This window comes from Gracilinanus agilis, chromosome 4 (assembly GCF_016433145.1).
Source record: "Gracilinanus agilis isolate LMUSP501 chromosome 4, AgileGrace, whole genome shotgun sequence".
Taxonomy (NCBI): domain Eukaryota; kingdom Metazoa; phylum Chordata; class Mammalia; order Didelphimorphia; family Didelphidae; genus Gracilinanus; species Gracilinanus agilis.
The window spans coordinates 360726888-360746264 of record NC_058133.1 but is presented as its reverse complement, the minus strand read 5'-3'; the positions used below and the strand labels follow the sequence as shown (position 1 = coordinate 360746264).

The following is a 19377-nucleotide window of genomic DNA, read 5'->3' as shown; positions in this document are numbered from 1 at the left end:
ATATATGTTACCCAGTGTAGGCAGGAAGATTTATACGTAGCTCATGTCTGGGGAAAAGTCCACCTGACAAGCATATCCTGCCACCATATGCCCTTTAAATATTTTTTTCTTGTTTAATCTAAATCGGTTCTGCGCTCCAAAAATTAAAATCTGATTGTCCATGGACTGACATGCCAGCCACTTCCCTGAAAGGCAAACAATGGATATGAGAAAAGTTTTGGGAAAAAAAATACCAAAAAGGGTTTCAACATTTCATGGGGGGGGAACAAATAAACAATGATTTTCTCTAATTATTCAAAATCACTAGCAACAGGAAACTTATGTCATCTATTTCTTGGAGAATCCTGCAGTCATACTATCAGCTCTCAATGTTACAAAGTTAAGCTACAGATCTTTTTTTTTTCTCATTTAAGTGGTTGTTTTTGCTCATGTAACTCCATCTGAATAACATTTATTAACCACCTACTGAGCATCTAAATACAGTGAACTGTGTGCTAGGTGTAGGGGAGATCCGAAATTTAGTCAAGACATAGTCTCTGTCCCAGTTTAACTGGGAGATAAGACATGTACAAATAAAATATTACATGAGAATACCCCAGGGAGCTGCAAAATAAGGCACTATGTAAAGTCTAAAGGGGAAGATTGCTTGGAACTTGCTTGGAAAACTGAAGGAGCTACTTGGGTGGGGTGGGGTTCAAGGCTTCCTAAAGAGGTGGCATTTAACAGGTAAAGAGGGTGAAAGAATTCTCAGAGAATTTTAAATGGACAGGGACCGTCAGTCATTAGCTGGACCTCTCATTTTAGAGATGAGGAAACTAAGGTCCATATAGGCAGCAAGGTATAGTACAAAGAAAACTAGACTTGGAAGTATTAGTGATCTTAATGAAAAAGTTGTCTTAAAGTTTATTTAAACTAAGCATTCAAAATCATATCTATTCAATTTAGTAGAACATTTATTAGATATAGGTAATAAAGCACTGTGCTAGGTATTTTAAAAAAGACATCAGGTTTACTCTAAAGGAGGTGTAGAGAACTTAGACCATTACACAGATAAGTATAAGACAAGGTAGAGTGTTAAAAGGGTAAAGAAGAGAGAAAATATATCAAGGAAATCTCAAACAATTTCAGCTTGGGAACTGAAGCAGGAAGGGCTTCAATGAAGGAGGTGGCACCTGAGCAAAAACTCTGAAATACAAGGATATCAAAAGTGTAAGAAAAAAGGTATTTCAAGAACGGGAGATGGCCTGTGTGAAAAATGCATTGAGAAGGCATGTCAAGTTCAGGGAAGAGTGTGTTGACTGAATTGGCTAGAACCTAATATATATCATAGGGAATAAGGTTAGAAAAGTCTATATAATTAGATAGTTATTAAAAAGATTTGTTTCAAGCTAAGATGGCGGAGTAGGAGAGAAGTTCTAACCACTTGAATCCTCTCCAAGCAACCTTAAAATGTTTCAAAATGAATACTAGAGTGAAAGAACCAACTGGGGCAGTGATGGGCAAACTACAGCCCACAGGCCAGATGTGGCCCCCTGAAATGTTCTGTCCAGCTGCACCAACATTATTCCTAATCTGACAAATACAATGAGTAGGATACAATACAATGAAACTTCGAAAGAGTTGCCCTAGAAACAGACTGACAGATGAGTATTTCCTTTCCTTTGGCCCCCTCTTTAAAAAGTTTGCCCATCACTGAACTAGGGGATGGAGTAAAGTAACTTTCCTGAAGGAAACAACTTGAAAGAAAGGAATGCAGCCCACAGCAAGGCCCCACAAAGGAGCACTGGTACAAGCCAACTGCAAGCCCAACTCCGCATCTACTGTTCTAGGTTCTGAACCTGGGCCCAAGCCAACATCGAGATCCTGCCCAAGACAACAGCAGTGCAACCTCATGCACACTACTTAATGTTGCAAGCCGGCAATGAGGCCCTAAGCCTTAGCACAGGGTAGTCTGCAGTGTACTTGGCTGGTGTGGCTAAGCCCCTGCCCGAACCCCAGCACAAGGAAGTTGGCAAGGTGGCTAGCTAGTGCAAGTCCAAGGGGAGCTCCAGAGCCCTCATAGTATGCCTGGTTTGTGTAAGCCCCTATCCTAGCTCAAGGACAGGTTACAAATTCCAGGCCAAGGCAGTCCACATTATGCCTGATCTGATCAAGCCCAGAGTGAGGTCCAAAGCCCCTGCTCAAGCCTAAGGCTAGATAGACCCTGAGCCCCAGCACAGAGTAGCTCACAGTGCTCTAAGCTCTGTAAGCCATCAACAGTCCCAGGGAGTGACTGAATCAGCAGTGGGAGGTGGCTGTCAGAGGCCCCAGCTTATGGGCTATCATATGAACGTTGGAAGATGTGAAACTTGCAAAAACCTAGAAATAGAGCTAAGGATAGCAGTAGCAAGGAAAAACTGAAGTCCAAGACTGTCCTCTCAATCCTGAGAACAGAGATGGGCAAACTACAGCCAACAGGCCAGATGTGGCCCCCTGAAATGTTCTATTTATTTTAGAATAAAAGTAAAACTCAAGAAAAAGGTTAGGGAAATGAGCAAACATCAAAAATATATCTACTCGTAGAAAATTTTTATGGAGACAAAAAAGAGCAAGGCACTAACTCAGAAAGGGATGGTGAAAACAAAGTAGCTATGCAAAGTTTCAAAGAAAATTATGAATTGGTGTCAAGCTCTGGAAGAGCTCAAAAAAGGATTTCAAAAATCAATTAAGAGAGGTAAAAGAAAAATGGAAAAGACAAATGAAAGCAATACAAAGCAGATTTGACCAAAAGGAAAAAGAGGTACAAAAATCCAAAGAAGAAAAATTTATTAAAAATACTTATACCATACTCTCCTCATAACTGGTTCAGAGAGGGAATAACAAGCACCCTTATTTAAGTGCAGAATCCTACCATAACCTATTAGAGAAGTAGGAGGGGACTAAGACAAGGTGAGGGGAGGAGGTGTAACAGAAGGAATGGGGAAATAAGAGGTGATGATTAAAAGCAAAATACTTGTGAGGAGAGACAGAGTAAAGAAGGAGGAGCAGAATCAAAGGAGAAAAATAAGATAGAGGGGAATACACAGTTGGTAATCATAACTGTGAATGTGAATAGGATGAACTCACCCATAAAACAGAAGTGGATATCAGAATCGATAAAAAACCAGAATCTTATGACATGTTATTTACAAAAAGCAGAGAGACACAGACAGAGTAAAGGTAAGGGGATGGAGCAGAATTTATTGTGTATCATCTGAAGTTAAAAAAAAAAAAAAAACAGAAGTAACAATTAACAATCATCTCAAACAAAGCTAAAGTAAAAATAGATCTAATTAAAAGAGATAAGGAAATTACATTTTGCTAAAAAGTACCATAGAAAATGAAGTAAATATGAATACTAAACATACATGGAACCAAATATTATAGCCTCCAAATATTTAAAGGAGAACTTAACTGAGCTTCAGAAGGAAATAGACAGTAAAATTATACTACTGGTGGATGTCCCTTCCAGATCTAGATAAATCAAACAAGAAAGAAATGAATGAAATTTTAGAAAAGTTAGAACTAATAGATCTGGAGAAAATTGAATGTGAATAGAAAAGAATATATCTTCTTTACAGCAGCATGTGGCACCCACACAAAAACTGACCATGTATTAGGGTATGAAAAACTTTACAATCAAATGCAGAAAAGCAGAAATAATAAATGCATCTTCAGATAATGCAATAAAAATTATAATCAATAAAGGTCCATAGAAAAACAGATAAAAAATTAATTGGAAATGAAAATCTAAGCCTTAAAAAAAATGGTGGGACAAAGAACAAATTATAGAAAGAATCAATAATTTCATTAAGGAGAAACACAATGAGGAGAGAACATTTCAAAATTCATGAGAAACAGTGAAAGCAGATCAAGAATATCAAGGGAACGAATGAAAAAAAATGTGAAGGAAGGTGGCCTAGCAGTAGTACCACATCTCAAATTCTCAAAAATAAAGCAGTAATCATCAAAACAATCTGGTACTAGCTAAGAAACACAATAGTACATCAATGGAATAGACACACAATATATAGGGATAAATGACAACCTAGTGTTTGATCAACTCAAAACCCCCAGCTTTTGGGATAAGAATTCACTAACAAAAACTGCTGGGAAAACCAGAAAACAGTATGTCAGAAACTAGTATAAACCAATATCTCACACCCTATATATACCAAGATAAGATCAAGATGGGTATATGGTTTAGATTTAAAGAGTGATTCCAGAAGTAAATTAGGGGAACAAAGAATAGTTTACTTGGCAGATCAATGGAAAAGGGAAGAACGTATGACCACACAAGAGCTAGGGAGTATTTTAAGATATAAAATGAATAATTTTGATTATATTAAGTTAAGAAGCTTTTGTACAAACAAAACCAGTGTAACCAAGATTAGAAAGGTAACAACAAACTGGGAAAGAATATAACAAATTTCTCTGATTAAGGTCTCATTTCTCAAATATAGAGGGAACTAAGTTCAATTTATTAGAATACAAGTCATTCCCCAAGTGACAAGTGGTCAAAGGATATGAGGAATGGCTGAACAAATTGTGGTATATGAGAATGATTTCAAAATAAGCTATAAATATCTACATGAACTGATGCAGAATGAAATAAGCAGAACCAGAAGAACATTGCACCTGTATAGTAACAACAGTACTGTGGAACTGTGATTTAGCTACTCTTTTAGTAATACAATGATTTAGGATAATTCTGAAAGACTTGTGACAAAGAATCCTATGCACTAGTTCTAGAGAAAGAATGTTGGAGTCAGATGCAGATCAAAGGATACTATTTTTCATATTAGTTTATTTAAGGATTTATCTTTTGGTTTTGTATTATGAGTATTCTCTTAAAACAATGACCAATATGGGAGTATATTTTGTATGATAATACATGTATAACCCAGATCAAATTGCTTACTATCTCTACAACAGGGAGAGGGAAGGGAGGAAGACAACTTGGATTTTATAATTTACAAAATGTTGAAAATTGTTATTATATGTCATTGGGAAAATAAAATATCTTTGAATAGGGGGAAAAAAGGATTTGTTTCAAGCAATTTAAAAAGCACAATGGATAGAGAACCAGCCTCAGATTCAGGAAGCACTGAGATAAATTCCTCCTGTGACATACTACATGAATCATTCAACCTTTAAGTCTCCTCCACCCCTGGCAAATTTTCTAAGACATAAAATAGATGCCACTCTTCATTGGCAGAATGAATCCCCTTAGTAGTACCCTATACATTTAAGGGTAGACAAAAGTATATTGCAAAATGATTCACAAAATAGCAACTTATATTTTCTACTTTTGACCCAGAAAGGCTTTTTTGTTTAATCCCTAGAGCCTTCAAGTAGGAAACTAGGTTAAGACAAAGCTGATTTATCATATTAAGTGAGTTGCCAAAAGGGAGTCTGTCTGTAGAAAAACTAGGGGGGAAAATATGTTCTAATTTTCACTTGTAAATCCTTAGGGACTTAGCAAATACTAACTGTAAATCACTGGATTTATTTCTTTAAATACACAAAATAGCATGGTGGGTGATTCATGTAAAGCATCTATAATACCACAAAAGTTTACAATTATATATTAACTCAATGGTAATGAAAAAGGGAATTATAAAGTCTTCAGAACTGGCAAGAGTACATTGAGTTCTATGTTGTCATTCCAAAACATGAATTTTGCACTTACCATTTGGAGACAAAGTCACTGCAGGCATTGAATGCATGCTGGGTTCTGCTATGTACTTGAAATCTACAGGAATGTCCCTGCAAAAAGAAAGGTGAGAAAAATGAAGAAATTTCTTCTAAAGTAAAAATGGGGCAGTAGGTAGCTCAATGGCTAGATGCTAGGTCTGGAGATAGGGGGCGCTGGGTTCAAATATGGCCTCAGACACTTCTTTGTAATGTGACCCATGGCATGTCACAACCCCAATTGTCTTGTCCTTGTCACTCTTTACCCTTAAAACTGGTACTCAGTATTGATTCTAAGATAGTAGATTAGGGTTTTAAAAAAATGTTTAAATTGTTTCCTATTAAGAAAAAAGAAAACCATGAAACACAAGGGGTTAACAGATTAAGAAATACTGGAATAGTATTGGAACTAAAAAATACTGACAATCTTCCTCATAAGGCTTCTTGGAAAAATAAAACTATATTATTTGTAATAATAGTTTTATTGATAACAACATCAAAATTACTTCTAATACTGCATTAATGACATGTAGGCCAGATTGGAACACATTTTTAATTTGAAAAAGAATATGTATTCAGTTTCCATTTTAATCAATTAATTGTCAATCAAGTCTGTATTTTGATTACTTAGAATTGAACTCAGCCAAACTAGCTGAAAAAGTAGTCAACCTATATAGCAAATCTTTTTGTACCTGGCCAGATTGTCCTTCTATTCTATAACATATCAGAGTTCTTTGCTGAGCCCACAATCAAAGTTTTTCTGGCTGGTAGGACTTAGCAGAATTTGTACTCTGCTGGCACTAGCCTATGAAAACCCTCGAGTCACTGCCACATCATGAGGAAGCAAGGGAACAGGACCTGAATGAAGATTATTAATATAGCTGTATTTTACAATATTCCATTTTTCCAGCCAGATACATAACAACACAATGACAACCACTTATCTTATGCAAGCTCAGTTTGAAGATGTCTCTCTTGTAAAGGAGACAAATCAAAGGCTGGGTGAGCCCTTGCTGGATGTATTGTGGGGGAGGGGATTCTTATTCACATAGAGGAATCAGATGTGATGGCCTCTAAGGCAACTCCAATTCTGAGATTCTTTGGAAAGAAAAGACTGCTATGTCTTCTCATGGATTTTTAGTGAAGACTGGTTAAAAGATACAAAACAAAAATCCTTCTATTTGAAAATGGGCAACTTTTAGGAAAAATAATTCATGTCATTTATTCAAATTGCCAATAAGCTAAACCAGTTTATAATGGTCATAATCTATATTTAAGAGCTACATAATTGCTCTTAGCTTGTGAGAAAGACCATGTGTTATTTTAAAGATACAAGGGAACCCGGCCAAAGGATACAAATGTTCCTCTGGTCATAAATATATGTTTGCAAGACAAGATTCAATGAAAACCTATACAAACTGCTGGGGAAAACAAACAAACCAAGCAACTTGGAGTTACATACCCTTCTAATGGAGTGGTGGTGGAGGAGAATACTCTATGTGATCAAACGGCGTTAATTCTTATTTTCCCCTTAATTATAGGTAGTGAAATAATAAAAAACCTCACTGACACAGAATACCAATGTGACATTATTTTCAAAGGACTGCATTTTAAAAGATGATTCCTCTTTGCCTGCCCATTTCTCTGTTGCTTGTTTAGTAGCAACTTTGTTAGTCTTCCCTAGGATGGAAACTCACCATTCCCAAACTCGTAGGCTCTTGTCATCAGAGGTGCTTACAAATCGTCTGTTTTCATCCACAAATACGATAGTGTTGACAGCTCCCAAATGCCTATCATATTCTTGCACAATCTCCCCACTTCTGATGTCCCACTAAAGGTTCAAGGGGAAAGTAGAAAGAAGTTAGAAATGGTGCACAATTATTATTGTGTATAAGTATAAAAGTATACTTTTTTGTGTATAAGTATAAAAGCATATTGTATAAAAGTATAAAACTTCGTCTTGCCCAGGAAGCAGACAGGAAAAAGAGACTAACATCAAGTTCTCAAAAGTTTATAGATTCTTAACAAAAATTCTAAACACAGATTTTATGTTGTGTCAATTTCTTTGATAATCTCAGCTGCAAATATGATATATGTAGGTCTAAACCAGTGGTTCCCAAACTTTTTTGGCCTACCACCCCCTTTCCAGAAAAAATATTACTTAGCCCCCTGGAAATTAATTTTTTTTAAATTTTCATAGCAATTAATAGGAAAGATAAATGCACCTGTGGCCATCACCACCCCGACCTGGATTGCTGTAGCACCCACTGGGGGGGGGGGGTGGCTCCCACTTTGGGAATCACTGGTCTAAACTATTAAGAGTACTTATTTCATAAACACTTACTTGTACAATCTTCTTATCTGACATACCAGCCACAAAGAGATTCTGTTTATCTTCATCAGGATTAAATTTGACACAATAAGGAACTTTCCGGTTTGTAAATCTTGATATACACTGACCTAAAACCAAAATCCCAAATTACCTGTCAGTCTGGCCATTTAAAAGTGAATTCGGAGTTAAGCCTATTGATATAATAAAACATTCATGAAGACTAGCTTGTCTGTTTTAAAACTTAGGCTATATTACTTTTCTACTTAAATTATTATTATTTTAAAAATTAAACTATGAAGTGAATTTCTGTAATTCAGATCATCAAAGTGAATAAATAGTGTATGTAATTCTCAGAAATAAAAAAAATTACAGTTAGGTGGTGATCTTAGCTATATAAGCAAGTCAAATAATATGGAAAATGAAAGCTCATGTTAATGTAGTTATGAAGTAGTTATACGTTGTGTAGAACTGACTTGTCTAAGGGAGAAGGGTAGAGAGGCATAACTAACAGTTCAACATATTTCAGCAGAAAGAGTACTGGGAAAATTTCATTTTTGCCACTCTCTTAGAATGTCTGCTCATGAAAAACATTAAAATAGGTATAAAATAACTTTTATTCCCTATATTAAAATTTCCCAAAATTAACAGTGCAATTTTCTTTGTGAAGGATCTATTTCTAAGTTGAAATTTTAACTCTTCATGAGCTGTTACAAGCAGCAAGGTAAATTTTAAGAATAACATTTTATTGCAAGTTTAAATCCTTAAGAGAACCCTTTAACTGAAAAATGTATTTCATTTACAAATTCTAATAAGCAAAACAATTATGCATTTGGCTATGATACTTTGGAACTCTTACCTGTCTCAGTGTCCCAGAGCTTAAGATACCTGTCATACGCTGCACTGAGGAACTGAGTTCCTACACCATTAAAGCAGATATCTCTAACAGCTTTACTGTGACCTAAAGATAAATTTTAAAAATGGTGACAAGAAGGAGGAGGAAAAAGTGAATTTTCTCTTGGAAAAGAAATTCCAAGAGATAAATTAGTTTATTCTAGCACACTAGGACTGACAGCTTAAAAAAATTATTGTACCATTTACTAGTACCCAGTATAAAACATCCAATAGTTAAAGGAATACAAACTTACAATGAGCCAATTACTGTCAAAAAGAAGAAAAAAGGCAGAAATAGCTCTCACCCATGAGTCAAACTTATGGTATATTTTGATACTTGTGAACCAAGTAATTTATTTCTTTTTAAAGTGAGAGGCAAAACACCCCAAATGAAAAAAGGAGAAATGTTGAGTGGTTAAATGAAAGCAAAAACTTTACTTGGTTTGGTAAAAAGGAATCTGGATGAAGTCAAATGATGGAAACTACTATGTGGCCATCATCTTGCTGAGACTCTTACTAAAAAAGTTCTCCTGGTATGAGGCAGCTGGTAAATGTATGAGATTATATCTTTTCTCTGTCTTCAGAAAATGGTCCTTTCTCTCTTAATGTGGGCTAAGGCCCACATTGTTCCCTTTCTGTTGTGTTTCCAGAACCAGATTCTCATTCTCCCAGATTCTCCTCACCATAACTTCCTGTGAGTACTTAAGATTTCAGCAAGTTTCTCCACATGAGTGAAAAGAAGCTGATAGAGGAATGAAGAAGCTGCCTATATAAGACTGCTATTAACAAATGATATTTGACAGGTGTCTTAAAAAAACAAAACACAAACCTATAAATAACCTATATTCATATCCATTAGTGTAGAAATATTGTACCTGAAAACTGAAATATCTCAATGCCTTCAAAAAGGTAATCGGTAATCTCTTGCTTATTTATTGAGCTATGTAAATTTATACAAGGCTAGCAAGGCATTTTCAGAATGACTCACCCAAAATGGAGCATTCCTATTCAAATAGATTATAAAACATAGCCATGAGGAAACATAATTAGAATCAATGCTAGCTCCAAAGTTAAAAGTGCTTTTGGGTAATAATGTAATAAACTCTCTTCACCAATGTAATGTTGGTGACAAACAGATTCAACGCCAGCTCAACATCAATTAAAAACAAATAAAATGTGCACTTCCTCACTCTTTATAAGGGCTTCTACCAGTATTAGAAAAAGAAGTTCATGACTTTATTTCCAAAAAATATTCACTCAATTGCAGATTCCATGGACATGAAACATCCTTTACCTGATTACCTTTCCCCCAAAATAATGCTCACCAACCCAACTCAAGCATCTTTGCTGGGCAGCAAAGATCAATAGCTATAGTGTTCTTGAGTGGTTTACGTTTCATCTATGAACGAGTGAATATAGCCATAAAAGCTTTCTCATTCTATGAAGGATATATAGAAATCCTTGGGCAGCAGGTTGACACATAATCACTACCAGCTGTCTAACTTCACCTTGAATACTAGTGAACGCACAAATGGGGCCAGCAGATTTCTTAGAATAAGCTTTGCTAACAGCAGAATGGCCAACAGTGAAATTACCTTATTAGGAATGTTATTTTTGGATATCAAATACACTATTACACACACACACACACACAAACCTAAATGATATTCATGTATATACACGTATACATATATACAGATATAGATGGATATAGAGATTACCAACAAATGTTCTTAAGCAGCGACGATCTCCATAAACTTCCCATAGCTGTGAAAAAAACCATTGAAATGTTAAACTGCGTTCCCTACGTTCAGTAAAATGACAAATTTTATTATTAACACTGATGGTAGCAGAATTATATGAAGCATGCAGATATGTGCTACTGGTTTTGAAATTTAGCTATCTTGGTTAATGTAATGAAAACATCAACTTTTTTAATAATAGCCTCAAAAAAAGTCAAAAGTTCTGTCCCTACTTCCAAATCTGGTATCCAGTAGAAATGTTATGATTATATAACTAACTGAAATCTAGTAGATTTACAATCACTCTGTAGTTACCTCACACTAAACTTTTCTCAGGGTTCAAGGGAAATCAATGCTAATCTGCATACTTTACATAATATAAATGTTAAATAGAGATGAATTGCCTAAATTCTAGACTTCCTTAGTCATATCATTTTAAGTGGTCAAATGGGTGCTCTAGCCAGAGGAAGCTATTTCACAGATCCATCTCCTTCATATATTTGTTTATATCCATGAAAAATTTATGAGGGATTAATTTTTAATACACAACCTTCTGAACTCCAAAAGCACTACAGAGCTGACATTCACCAAACTACAATAACATTTCAGGCATGAACCAAACACATGTTCTGACTCTTACAAATGTACTGTAAAGTGAACCTTTTCATTTAAAAAGTCTCTAAAGCTGAAGTTGACTTAAATGTTGATTACACTAGAAGAGCCTTCTCTACTCTGATTTTGTCACTATTACTGTAGTAGCAACTTAACCAGCAGATATCACTCACCAGGATTCATGAAGCAGTGGAGGTATTTCTACTATCTCCTAATACCCATTATCAAGAATAGTTGTGCGTCAAAAGGACTACCTATGGAAGCAGCTTAGGTGTCTGAGTGGATTGAGAGTCAGGCCTAGAGATGGGAGGTCCTGGATTCAAATTTGGCCTCAGACACTTCCTAGCTGTGTGGCCCTGGGCAAGTCACTTAACCTCTACTGCTTTGGAACCAATATACAATATTAATTCTAAGATGGAAGGCAAGGTTTTTGCATTTTTTTAAGGGACTAGGACTACCTATTTTGAATATAATTAGTGGACGGTCAGAGAAACTAGTATCAGATTTTATTCCAGGTCTATGTATATTCTTTGAAATATGGTTTAAACTGCTAAAAAGATGCAAAAGGAATATCATCTTCCTTCACTGAACAGTGATATAATAAATCCTTAGCATGGGATGCTTTCTATAGCAAAAGAGCCAATTGGAAAAATGAGAGGTGAATGAATTCCAGACAAGAAAGGTTGGTGATGGAAAAATGTTAAGGATAGTTGTAGGGGGGAAAAGCTTTGATTAGATGTGTTTGGTCAGAAAGAGGTGAGAGGCAGAGAGAGTTTGGCAGGGAAAAGGAAAGAGAAGGGACAGAGTACCTGTCCCAGAGTTGAGAGTATGAAAGAAAAATGAATGCTTTTTTGGGGAAAAATTGCAAAAAGGTAGGAGTTTGGGACACTAAATTGCTTTACAGAAGGTAGGAGTAGACTGAGTGAAACAGGAAGAATCTGTGTATGAGAACAAAGCCCAGTGTTTTTTAGCACAAAGTACTGTAGGAGAAAGTAAAGATTTTTTTTTTTAAAACCCTTGTACTTCGGTGTATTGTCTCATAGGTGGAAGATTGGTAAGGGTGGGCAATGGGGGTCAAGTGACTTGCCCAGGGTCACACAGCTGGGAAGTGGCTGAGGCCGGGTTTGAACCTAGGACCTCCTGTCTCTAGGCCTGACTCTCACTCCACTGAGCTACCCAGCTGCCCCCGAAAGTAAAGATTTTTAAACCACAATAAGGAAAAGGTACAACTAAGCAGTAGTAGGTAACTACTGGAATTTAGGGTAAGAAAAACCACAAAATTACATCTAGCTTTTATTATTTCTTCAAATCCTGCTCTCTACTGTTTTTAGAAGATCAAAGATTCAGAGCTTTTAAGGGACCTCAGAAGCCAGAAGCCAAATCTCTCATCTTATGGTTGAAAAAAAGTGAGGCACAGTGATTAAGGGGAAGCAATTTCTTCGGGATCAGCAGGCCACTCAGCCTTGGAGGTCAAATATGAACTCATGTTCTCTGACTCCAGAACCAGAGTTCTTTCCACTCCATGTGCTGTTTCCCATTATCTTTGGAGAGGTAGGTGCCTTGTGTGGTGCGGCAGCAGCGTGTGGGAGGAAAATACCAGGAATGAGAAGACTTCTGGGCCAATTTGGGCTCTGTTACTCTACTCTCTGTGTGACCCTTGACCTCTCAGAACCTCAATTTCCTCATCTGTCAAGTGAGGATAAAAAGAGTTGTCTTAACTTCAAAGGGCTGTGGGAAGCATTTTGCTGTTGTGTGTGATTAAAATGAGGTACAGAATGTGAGAAGGCAGTTAGGTGGTTCAGTGAATAAGAATGCTGGGCCTGAAGTCAGGAAGATCTGAGTTCAAATCTGGCTTCAGAGACTATGAGCTATGTAAGTCTCTTAAACCCTATTTAGCTCAATTTCCTTATCTATAAAATGGCAGAGGAAAGGAAATGCAAATCACTCCAGTATCTTTGCCAAGAAAATCCCAAATGGGCTCACAAAGACAAAACAACTGAATGTGAAAGGTCTGTGAAATGAACTTTTCTCTGAAGCATCCTAGACAAATGTGAGTAAATATTAGTGATTAGTTCAAAATGTTTTTTAATAATTAATAAGAGTAGGAAAATATTAATCCATGCAATTCTATTAATCCAAGAATAGCAAAAACCCAACTGGTTGGCTTGAGAAACCTTATCCAAGGACCAACCAACTATACTACCTATCTGATATACAGCTGTCTAAATTTCAAGTATAGTGCCCTACAAGAAAATAATTTGCCTCTTAAAGAGTTAGTTTCAGCAACAACAGCAAAAAAAGAGCTAGTTTGGCAAATCCAAATATAAAGTGATAGTAAAGGTCATAAAACTTCAAACAAAAGTGCTCGATGCAATCGCAAACTATCAAAGCCTACACTTTCAAATAGCTTTAAGGCAAGTTAAAAGCTATTAAAGTGTAAAACTGCATCAAGACTTTTGGGAAACTATGCAATATTCCTATTTTATTTAGTTCAGTGTTGACATATTGGAAATATCTCACCTTAATTTTGCAGTCCATAGAACAAGAGAGCAACAAATGTCCAGAAAGAGGAAACAGCCTGACGGCACTGACACCCTTTAAACAAGTATTACAATAATTAATTAGAAAAAAGGAACAAATCATATATTGAAATAAGAAATGAAAAAAAATCCAAGTATTTTCAATAGAATCCACTAGTCTCTCCTTCCTTGCAAAAATTAAGTCCTAAACTTAGACTTCATTATTAATTCAGGAAGAGATGCCCTGCTGCAAGCACAGCTTTTGAAATCAACCAAAAACCCCAAACAACAACAAAAACCCTACTGATACTCATTGGAGGAGTGTGTGTGTGTGTGTGGGGGGGGGGGGGGGGGGAGGTACTGCTGATTTGCCCTTCTCCTTCCTAAATGCAATGTGACAGCTCTTTGCAAAAAGCTGCAAATTATGGGTCATGGAATGAGTACAACCAACAAAGAATTTTGATATAAAATATCTCCTCTCTCTTTTCCACTTAAATTCCTTGGAATATAATATTTATAAGTTTAAAACTTCAATTCCTTATCTCTGATGAATATGGTTTTATTTTTTAGGAGTTAGTCTGAATATTGCTACCCTCTCACCTGTTACTTTTTGTTCCTCCAATGTGAAAAGATCCCCATAGGGGACTGAAAGAGGGAGGGCAGCCTTTTGGTTATTAACACTGAAGAGGAGGCTAAGTGGCAACACCCCAGGCCTGTTACTCAATGACTTGACTGTCTGCAGGGAAGTGACTGTGTTAGTGGCTTCAAGGCACAAAAATCTCTATCATTGACAGGAAATTCTGGTGAGCTACAGGGAGAGTAGAAAAGGATCATGATAGCTGTCACTGCTATTAAGTAGGTCATCATTAAAGATCAATTTGTTGGTTGTGTTTAAATAGTAGGGAAATTCAACATAAATCATTATTTCCAAAATCAATAACTGAATCTTAAAAACTGGCCTGTCTATAGTAACTCTACAACAAAATGGAAACATAAATTTCTACCTTTGTATGTCCAGACCAAACGTGGATCTGCTTTTTGGGAAGATAACATTTCTCAGGTGGTACCGTAGAACGCAGATTAACACCAACATCTTGAGGAACATGAAGGTAAGACCTGCCTTGATAGTCATACATTTCTTTGACTAAAAGAGAATACAAGAGAAAAGAGAATATTCACAAAAGGCTATGCCATTTTAAGAGACGTTTACAGTCATTTTAAAGCAAGATTGCATCATTTTTTAAGACTCATATTTACTTTATATAACATAATAATCACAAAGACTTGCTCAAGTTTAATTGCTTGGAATTATAGCTATTATTAACAATTAGATGTACTGTCAAATTTCTAAAATGCTAAGAAATGTTAGAAATACAATTCTTTTAGTCATACTGATAATTTAATGATTTATGAAATAGTTTACAATATAGTTGTGCAAAGGACATGTGATTATACCCATATTTCTAAAGCCCCACAATTTATTTCTGCCCTCTACTGCAGATGGCAACTCCTCAGTGGGCAGTTTCATTAGTTACTGAACCTGGTGGTCAATTTTATGGTGATGAGCCTCTCCAAATTTAGCTAGTCTGGTCCTTAAACAGGCTCTCTTTATCAAAGCCTTTGCGATTTGGGGGTCTGATAAAGCTTGAAAAGGCAATCTAGTGATTTGGAGTCAAGGTTGTCTAGGGATCAAATCCCACTTCTCACATTAACTAGCTAGCTGCCCACAAGCAAGTCACTTGAATGCTGAGACTCATTTTAAAAATGGAAATACAGTAAACAATAATAATAAAAAAAATCATATCTGACACACCCTCCTCAGAGTTGATATGAGGATGAAATAAGATAAGGGAATATGTACTTACATAGTGCCTACTCTGTGCTAAGCACTTTAAAAAATATCACCTCATTTGAACCTCATAATAAGCCTTCAAGGTAGATGCTATTATTATCTCTGTTTTATAACTGAGGAAGAGGTTAAGTGTTTTTTGTCCAGAGTCACATAGCTAGTAAGTGTCTGAGCGTGGATTTGATCTTAAAGTCTTCCTGATTCTAGGTGCAGGTACTCTGCTGTACCACCTAATATATTCAATGTGCTTTATAAATTTTGATGCACTATAAAAATATAAAGTATCATAATAACCATTCAATTGGCTAAGCCATTCAGAACTCGAGGCTACTTTTGTGCCATGAAATGAGGCACTACATTAGGAAAGAACTGGATTATAAACTAAAACTTATCTACAATGCCAAAAGGAAAAGAAATAATATGCTTTAGCATGGATGGATGTCACTTAGTGCAAACCATTTTAAATCAGTAACAAAACATAGATAGGAAAACAATTTTCCAAGTGGGAAAAATGGTTCTTCTTTTCCCCATTTATAACCTTTGTCTTAATCTTCTTCTAAACTGCTTTTTCTTCAATTTTTCTTAAACTCAGGGCAAATTTTCTAATGGGAATATAGGAGTATCCAAAAGGTTCCTCATCTGAAGGGAGGAATGCAATTTCAAAGTCACGTTAAGTATAAATATTTGTTAAGAGATGAGGCATCTTTAAAATAGCAATGAATGAGGCAACTAGGAGGCTCAGTGGATAGTCAGGACTAGAGATTAAGGGTCCTCAGTTCAAATGTGGCCTCAGACACTTCCTAGCTGTGTGACCCTGAGCAAGTCACTTAATCCCCATTGCCTAGACCTTATTGCTTTCCTGATTTGGAACCAATACACAGTATTATTTTTAAGAGGGAAGGTAAGAGTTTTTACAACAATAAAAAATGAGTTTAAAAAAGTTAACATTGAAGTTTAGAACATCTGAATAATTAAAACTTCCAGTGTTATTCTCATGTCAAATGAAAATCAAATTAGCATTTTATCTCAAAAGTATGGCTGATGTAATAAATTAAGAGTTATTTAGGATTTCTATCCTTTACCATATTACTAAGTGTTATTAACCTCTGTAATAATAATTAATAATAATATTAAACATAATAATAACAAATAATAGAGGTAAGGAGAAAAGGGAAAAGAGAAACCAGTTTATTTTACCAGAATTCTTTTTTAAATTTAGAGAAAGAAATTAATGATTCCAAATTACTCAGATTTTAATTATTCAAAATTATTTTTGTGTCTGCTAGAGAACCTTTTAGAGTTCAATGACTTTAGTTATATAATTCACCTAGCACAAGAATCTAAAAGTATGTTTTGATGATTTTCAGTTATTGCTGTGGACAATAAGTGTCATAAGGTTTGCGTTTCTTATAATTATGTACTCAAGGTTTTCAGTGAATGATATAAAAAAGAAGTCAGTATAAAAAGTACATTACCATGTAAAATGGTCTTTTCTTCCCCAGGTTTGTCATCCTCATGTTTGCCTTTCTTTTGCCTCTTGGCTGTGATTTCATCTAATTCTTTCTGTTCTTCCTATAAAAATCAAGTATATTATGTTCAAATTCAAATTCTAGATCTCGCCTTACTCTAAAATCAGCTATATACTGCTTCAAACTAAAAGCTAACTGACTATTAATAAAAGGTCTTCTGGTAAAAGAATGGCTGCAAAGATAATGCCTAAGTTTAAAGTAGGCAAATTTTCCCCAAATTAAAGAGTGAAGAATTTTAAAACATAAATCATAACATTTCATTAATCCTTAGTATTAATTAAGCATTTACTAAGTGCTAGGCTCTGGGGAACAAAGACAAAAGCAAAATGAGTTACAGCTCTCAAGGAATTTACATTTAAATGAATGTTCATGAAAATGAAAGAGCACCTTTATTTAGGGTACTCTTATAAACTCCTTATGGGTAAGAACCATACTGTTAAGTTTCTTTTGGAAATGCATAGGGTACAACATAGTACTAGAAACACAGGAGGGGCCCAAATACTTTTCCTCAGTTCATACATACTCATAAATATTTAGTGATATTAGTATTATCAGAATTATAAGATTGGTTTGGAATTTTCGGCCAGGCCAAGCAGTAAACATGGCAGGCAGAATCATGATATGAAATGATATATGATGTAATATGATACAACATGTGTAAATAGAATTAGCTCCAGCCCATTAATAGTCAAAATTCTATTCAACCTAGGCATGCTAATGATGTCACCCTAACCTCCCTTAGTGGGGAGGGGAGACGAGTTACCCACACGTGACAATAAGTAACAAATCAAGAATAAGGAACTGCCCTTTGGGCAGTCCAAATCAATGAAGAAACTGCCATTTGTCCATTTGAATTAGAGGTGGACCACAGGAAGTGATGAAAGACACTATCTCTTTAAGTAAGTTAGTGAACTTCCTGTGGGGGTAGTTGCCGTCTCGAACTGGAAGTTGCCAAATTATAAATATGAAAAATGATAAAGGCTGATATAATAATATATATTAGTATTTTAATTAAGGCCATGCTGATAGATAATTAGACCACGCGCTTGTAAGCATTCAAAACTGCCGCCTCCATTACTGTCTCAAGTCTGCTCGCCAAGAGAGCCTACTGGCAAAAAGAGCTACTCCCTCCTAACCCAGGAGATTTAAGCTCTTCCCTGCGTCAAGACGTCGGCCTCCCCAAGCCCAAAGACCCGGAAACGGAAACCAGTTGGACCATGTTGGATCACGGGAAATGTAGTTTTGATACATTTCCCATGTCCATAGAAATATATACACTTATAGAATGGCATTTCTCAAATTTTACTTTTACAAACATGATATATAATATATAATATAATCAAAACTTGATCAATGCTTAGTAGCAAACATTTTTATCTCTCTTATAGAGTATATACTTTTAATGTCTTCAAGAAATATTAATGCTTACTTCTGAAGGTTTAGCTACTTCTTTTTCATCTACATATTTTGCCCAAGGTCCTAAGAAACCATCAATATTTGATGCATCATTTTCTTTGAACTTTTTTCTCTTTTCTGTTTTCCTTTGTCCAGTTTCAAACACAGTTAAACCTGTAAGACATCACAAATGTATTTAATAAAGAAAAGCTGAATATTACATTTGTAGGAGCAATAATGAATAGACAGAATTTTCAAGGCATTCATAACACATGGCAAGGAAATAAAAGCTTAACCACAGAATCTCATATCACAAATTGTAATCTATTCTTTTGGTGAGGAACCCCTCTGGTCATCAAGGTGCTTATACATGTTATTATGATACTCAGGTATTCTTCAAAGTTTAATTAATCAGGAAATTAACTTGTTCTTCAATAACACAGAATCCTCACTAGCATGAACTTTATCTTGACTACAGATCCTCCCTTTTCAAAATAAAACTTGCTATTAAGAAAGGCAATTTCCAAAATAAAGTCTTAGCTTATTTATCATTTAATATGAGATTACCAAGTAAATATGGTTGCATTGATATCAATTTCTGATGTTTTCAAGTCATCTTAACATAAAGTTGATATCTAATTAAAGAATTTTAGAGCTAGACAGAAGCTTTAGAGGTTATTTTGCTCAAATTGTCAACCACTGCAGAAACTTCTTCAGCAGCAAGGGGTAGGGAATAAGATTTATATAGTACCTATGATGTTCCAAGCACTAGGCTCAGTGTATAAAAACTATCTCA

The 19377-nt window shown here is 35.5% G+C and overlaps 1 protein-coding gene across 1 annotated transcript in view; it reads right to left on the bottom strand.

Annotated features, from left to right (window-relative positions):
- The window catches only part of CDC40 (cell division cycle 40), a 64697-nt gene that overhangs the window by 7577 nt on the left and 37743 nt on the right, over positions 1 to 19377 (bottom strand). The window contains exons 5-14 of the mRNA XM_044676697.1: positions 18616 to 18755; positions 17133 to 17229; positions 14813 to 14952; positions 13810 to 13884; positions 10657 to 10702; positions 8901 to 9002; positions 8057 to 8172; positions 7410 to 7543; positions 5711 to 5787; positions 43 to 185 (exon numbers count right to left, since the gene is read on the bottom strand). Coding sequence (XP_044532632.1) covers positions 43 to 185; positions 5711 to 5787; positions 7410 to 7543; positions 8057 to 8172; positions 8901 to 9002; positions 10657 to 10702; positions 13810 to 13884; positions 14813 to 14952; positions 17133 to 17229; positions 18616 to 18755 — 1070 coding nt within the window. The remainder of the gene's footprint in view (positions 1 to 42; positions 186 to 5710; positions 5788 to 7409; positions 7544 to 8056; positions 8173 to 8900; positions 9003 to 10656; positions 10703 to 13809; positions 13885 to 14812; positions 14953 to 17132; positions 17230 to 18615; positions 18756 to 19377) is intronic.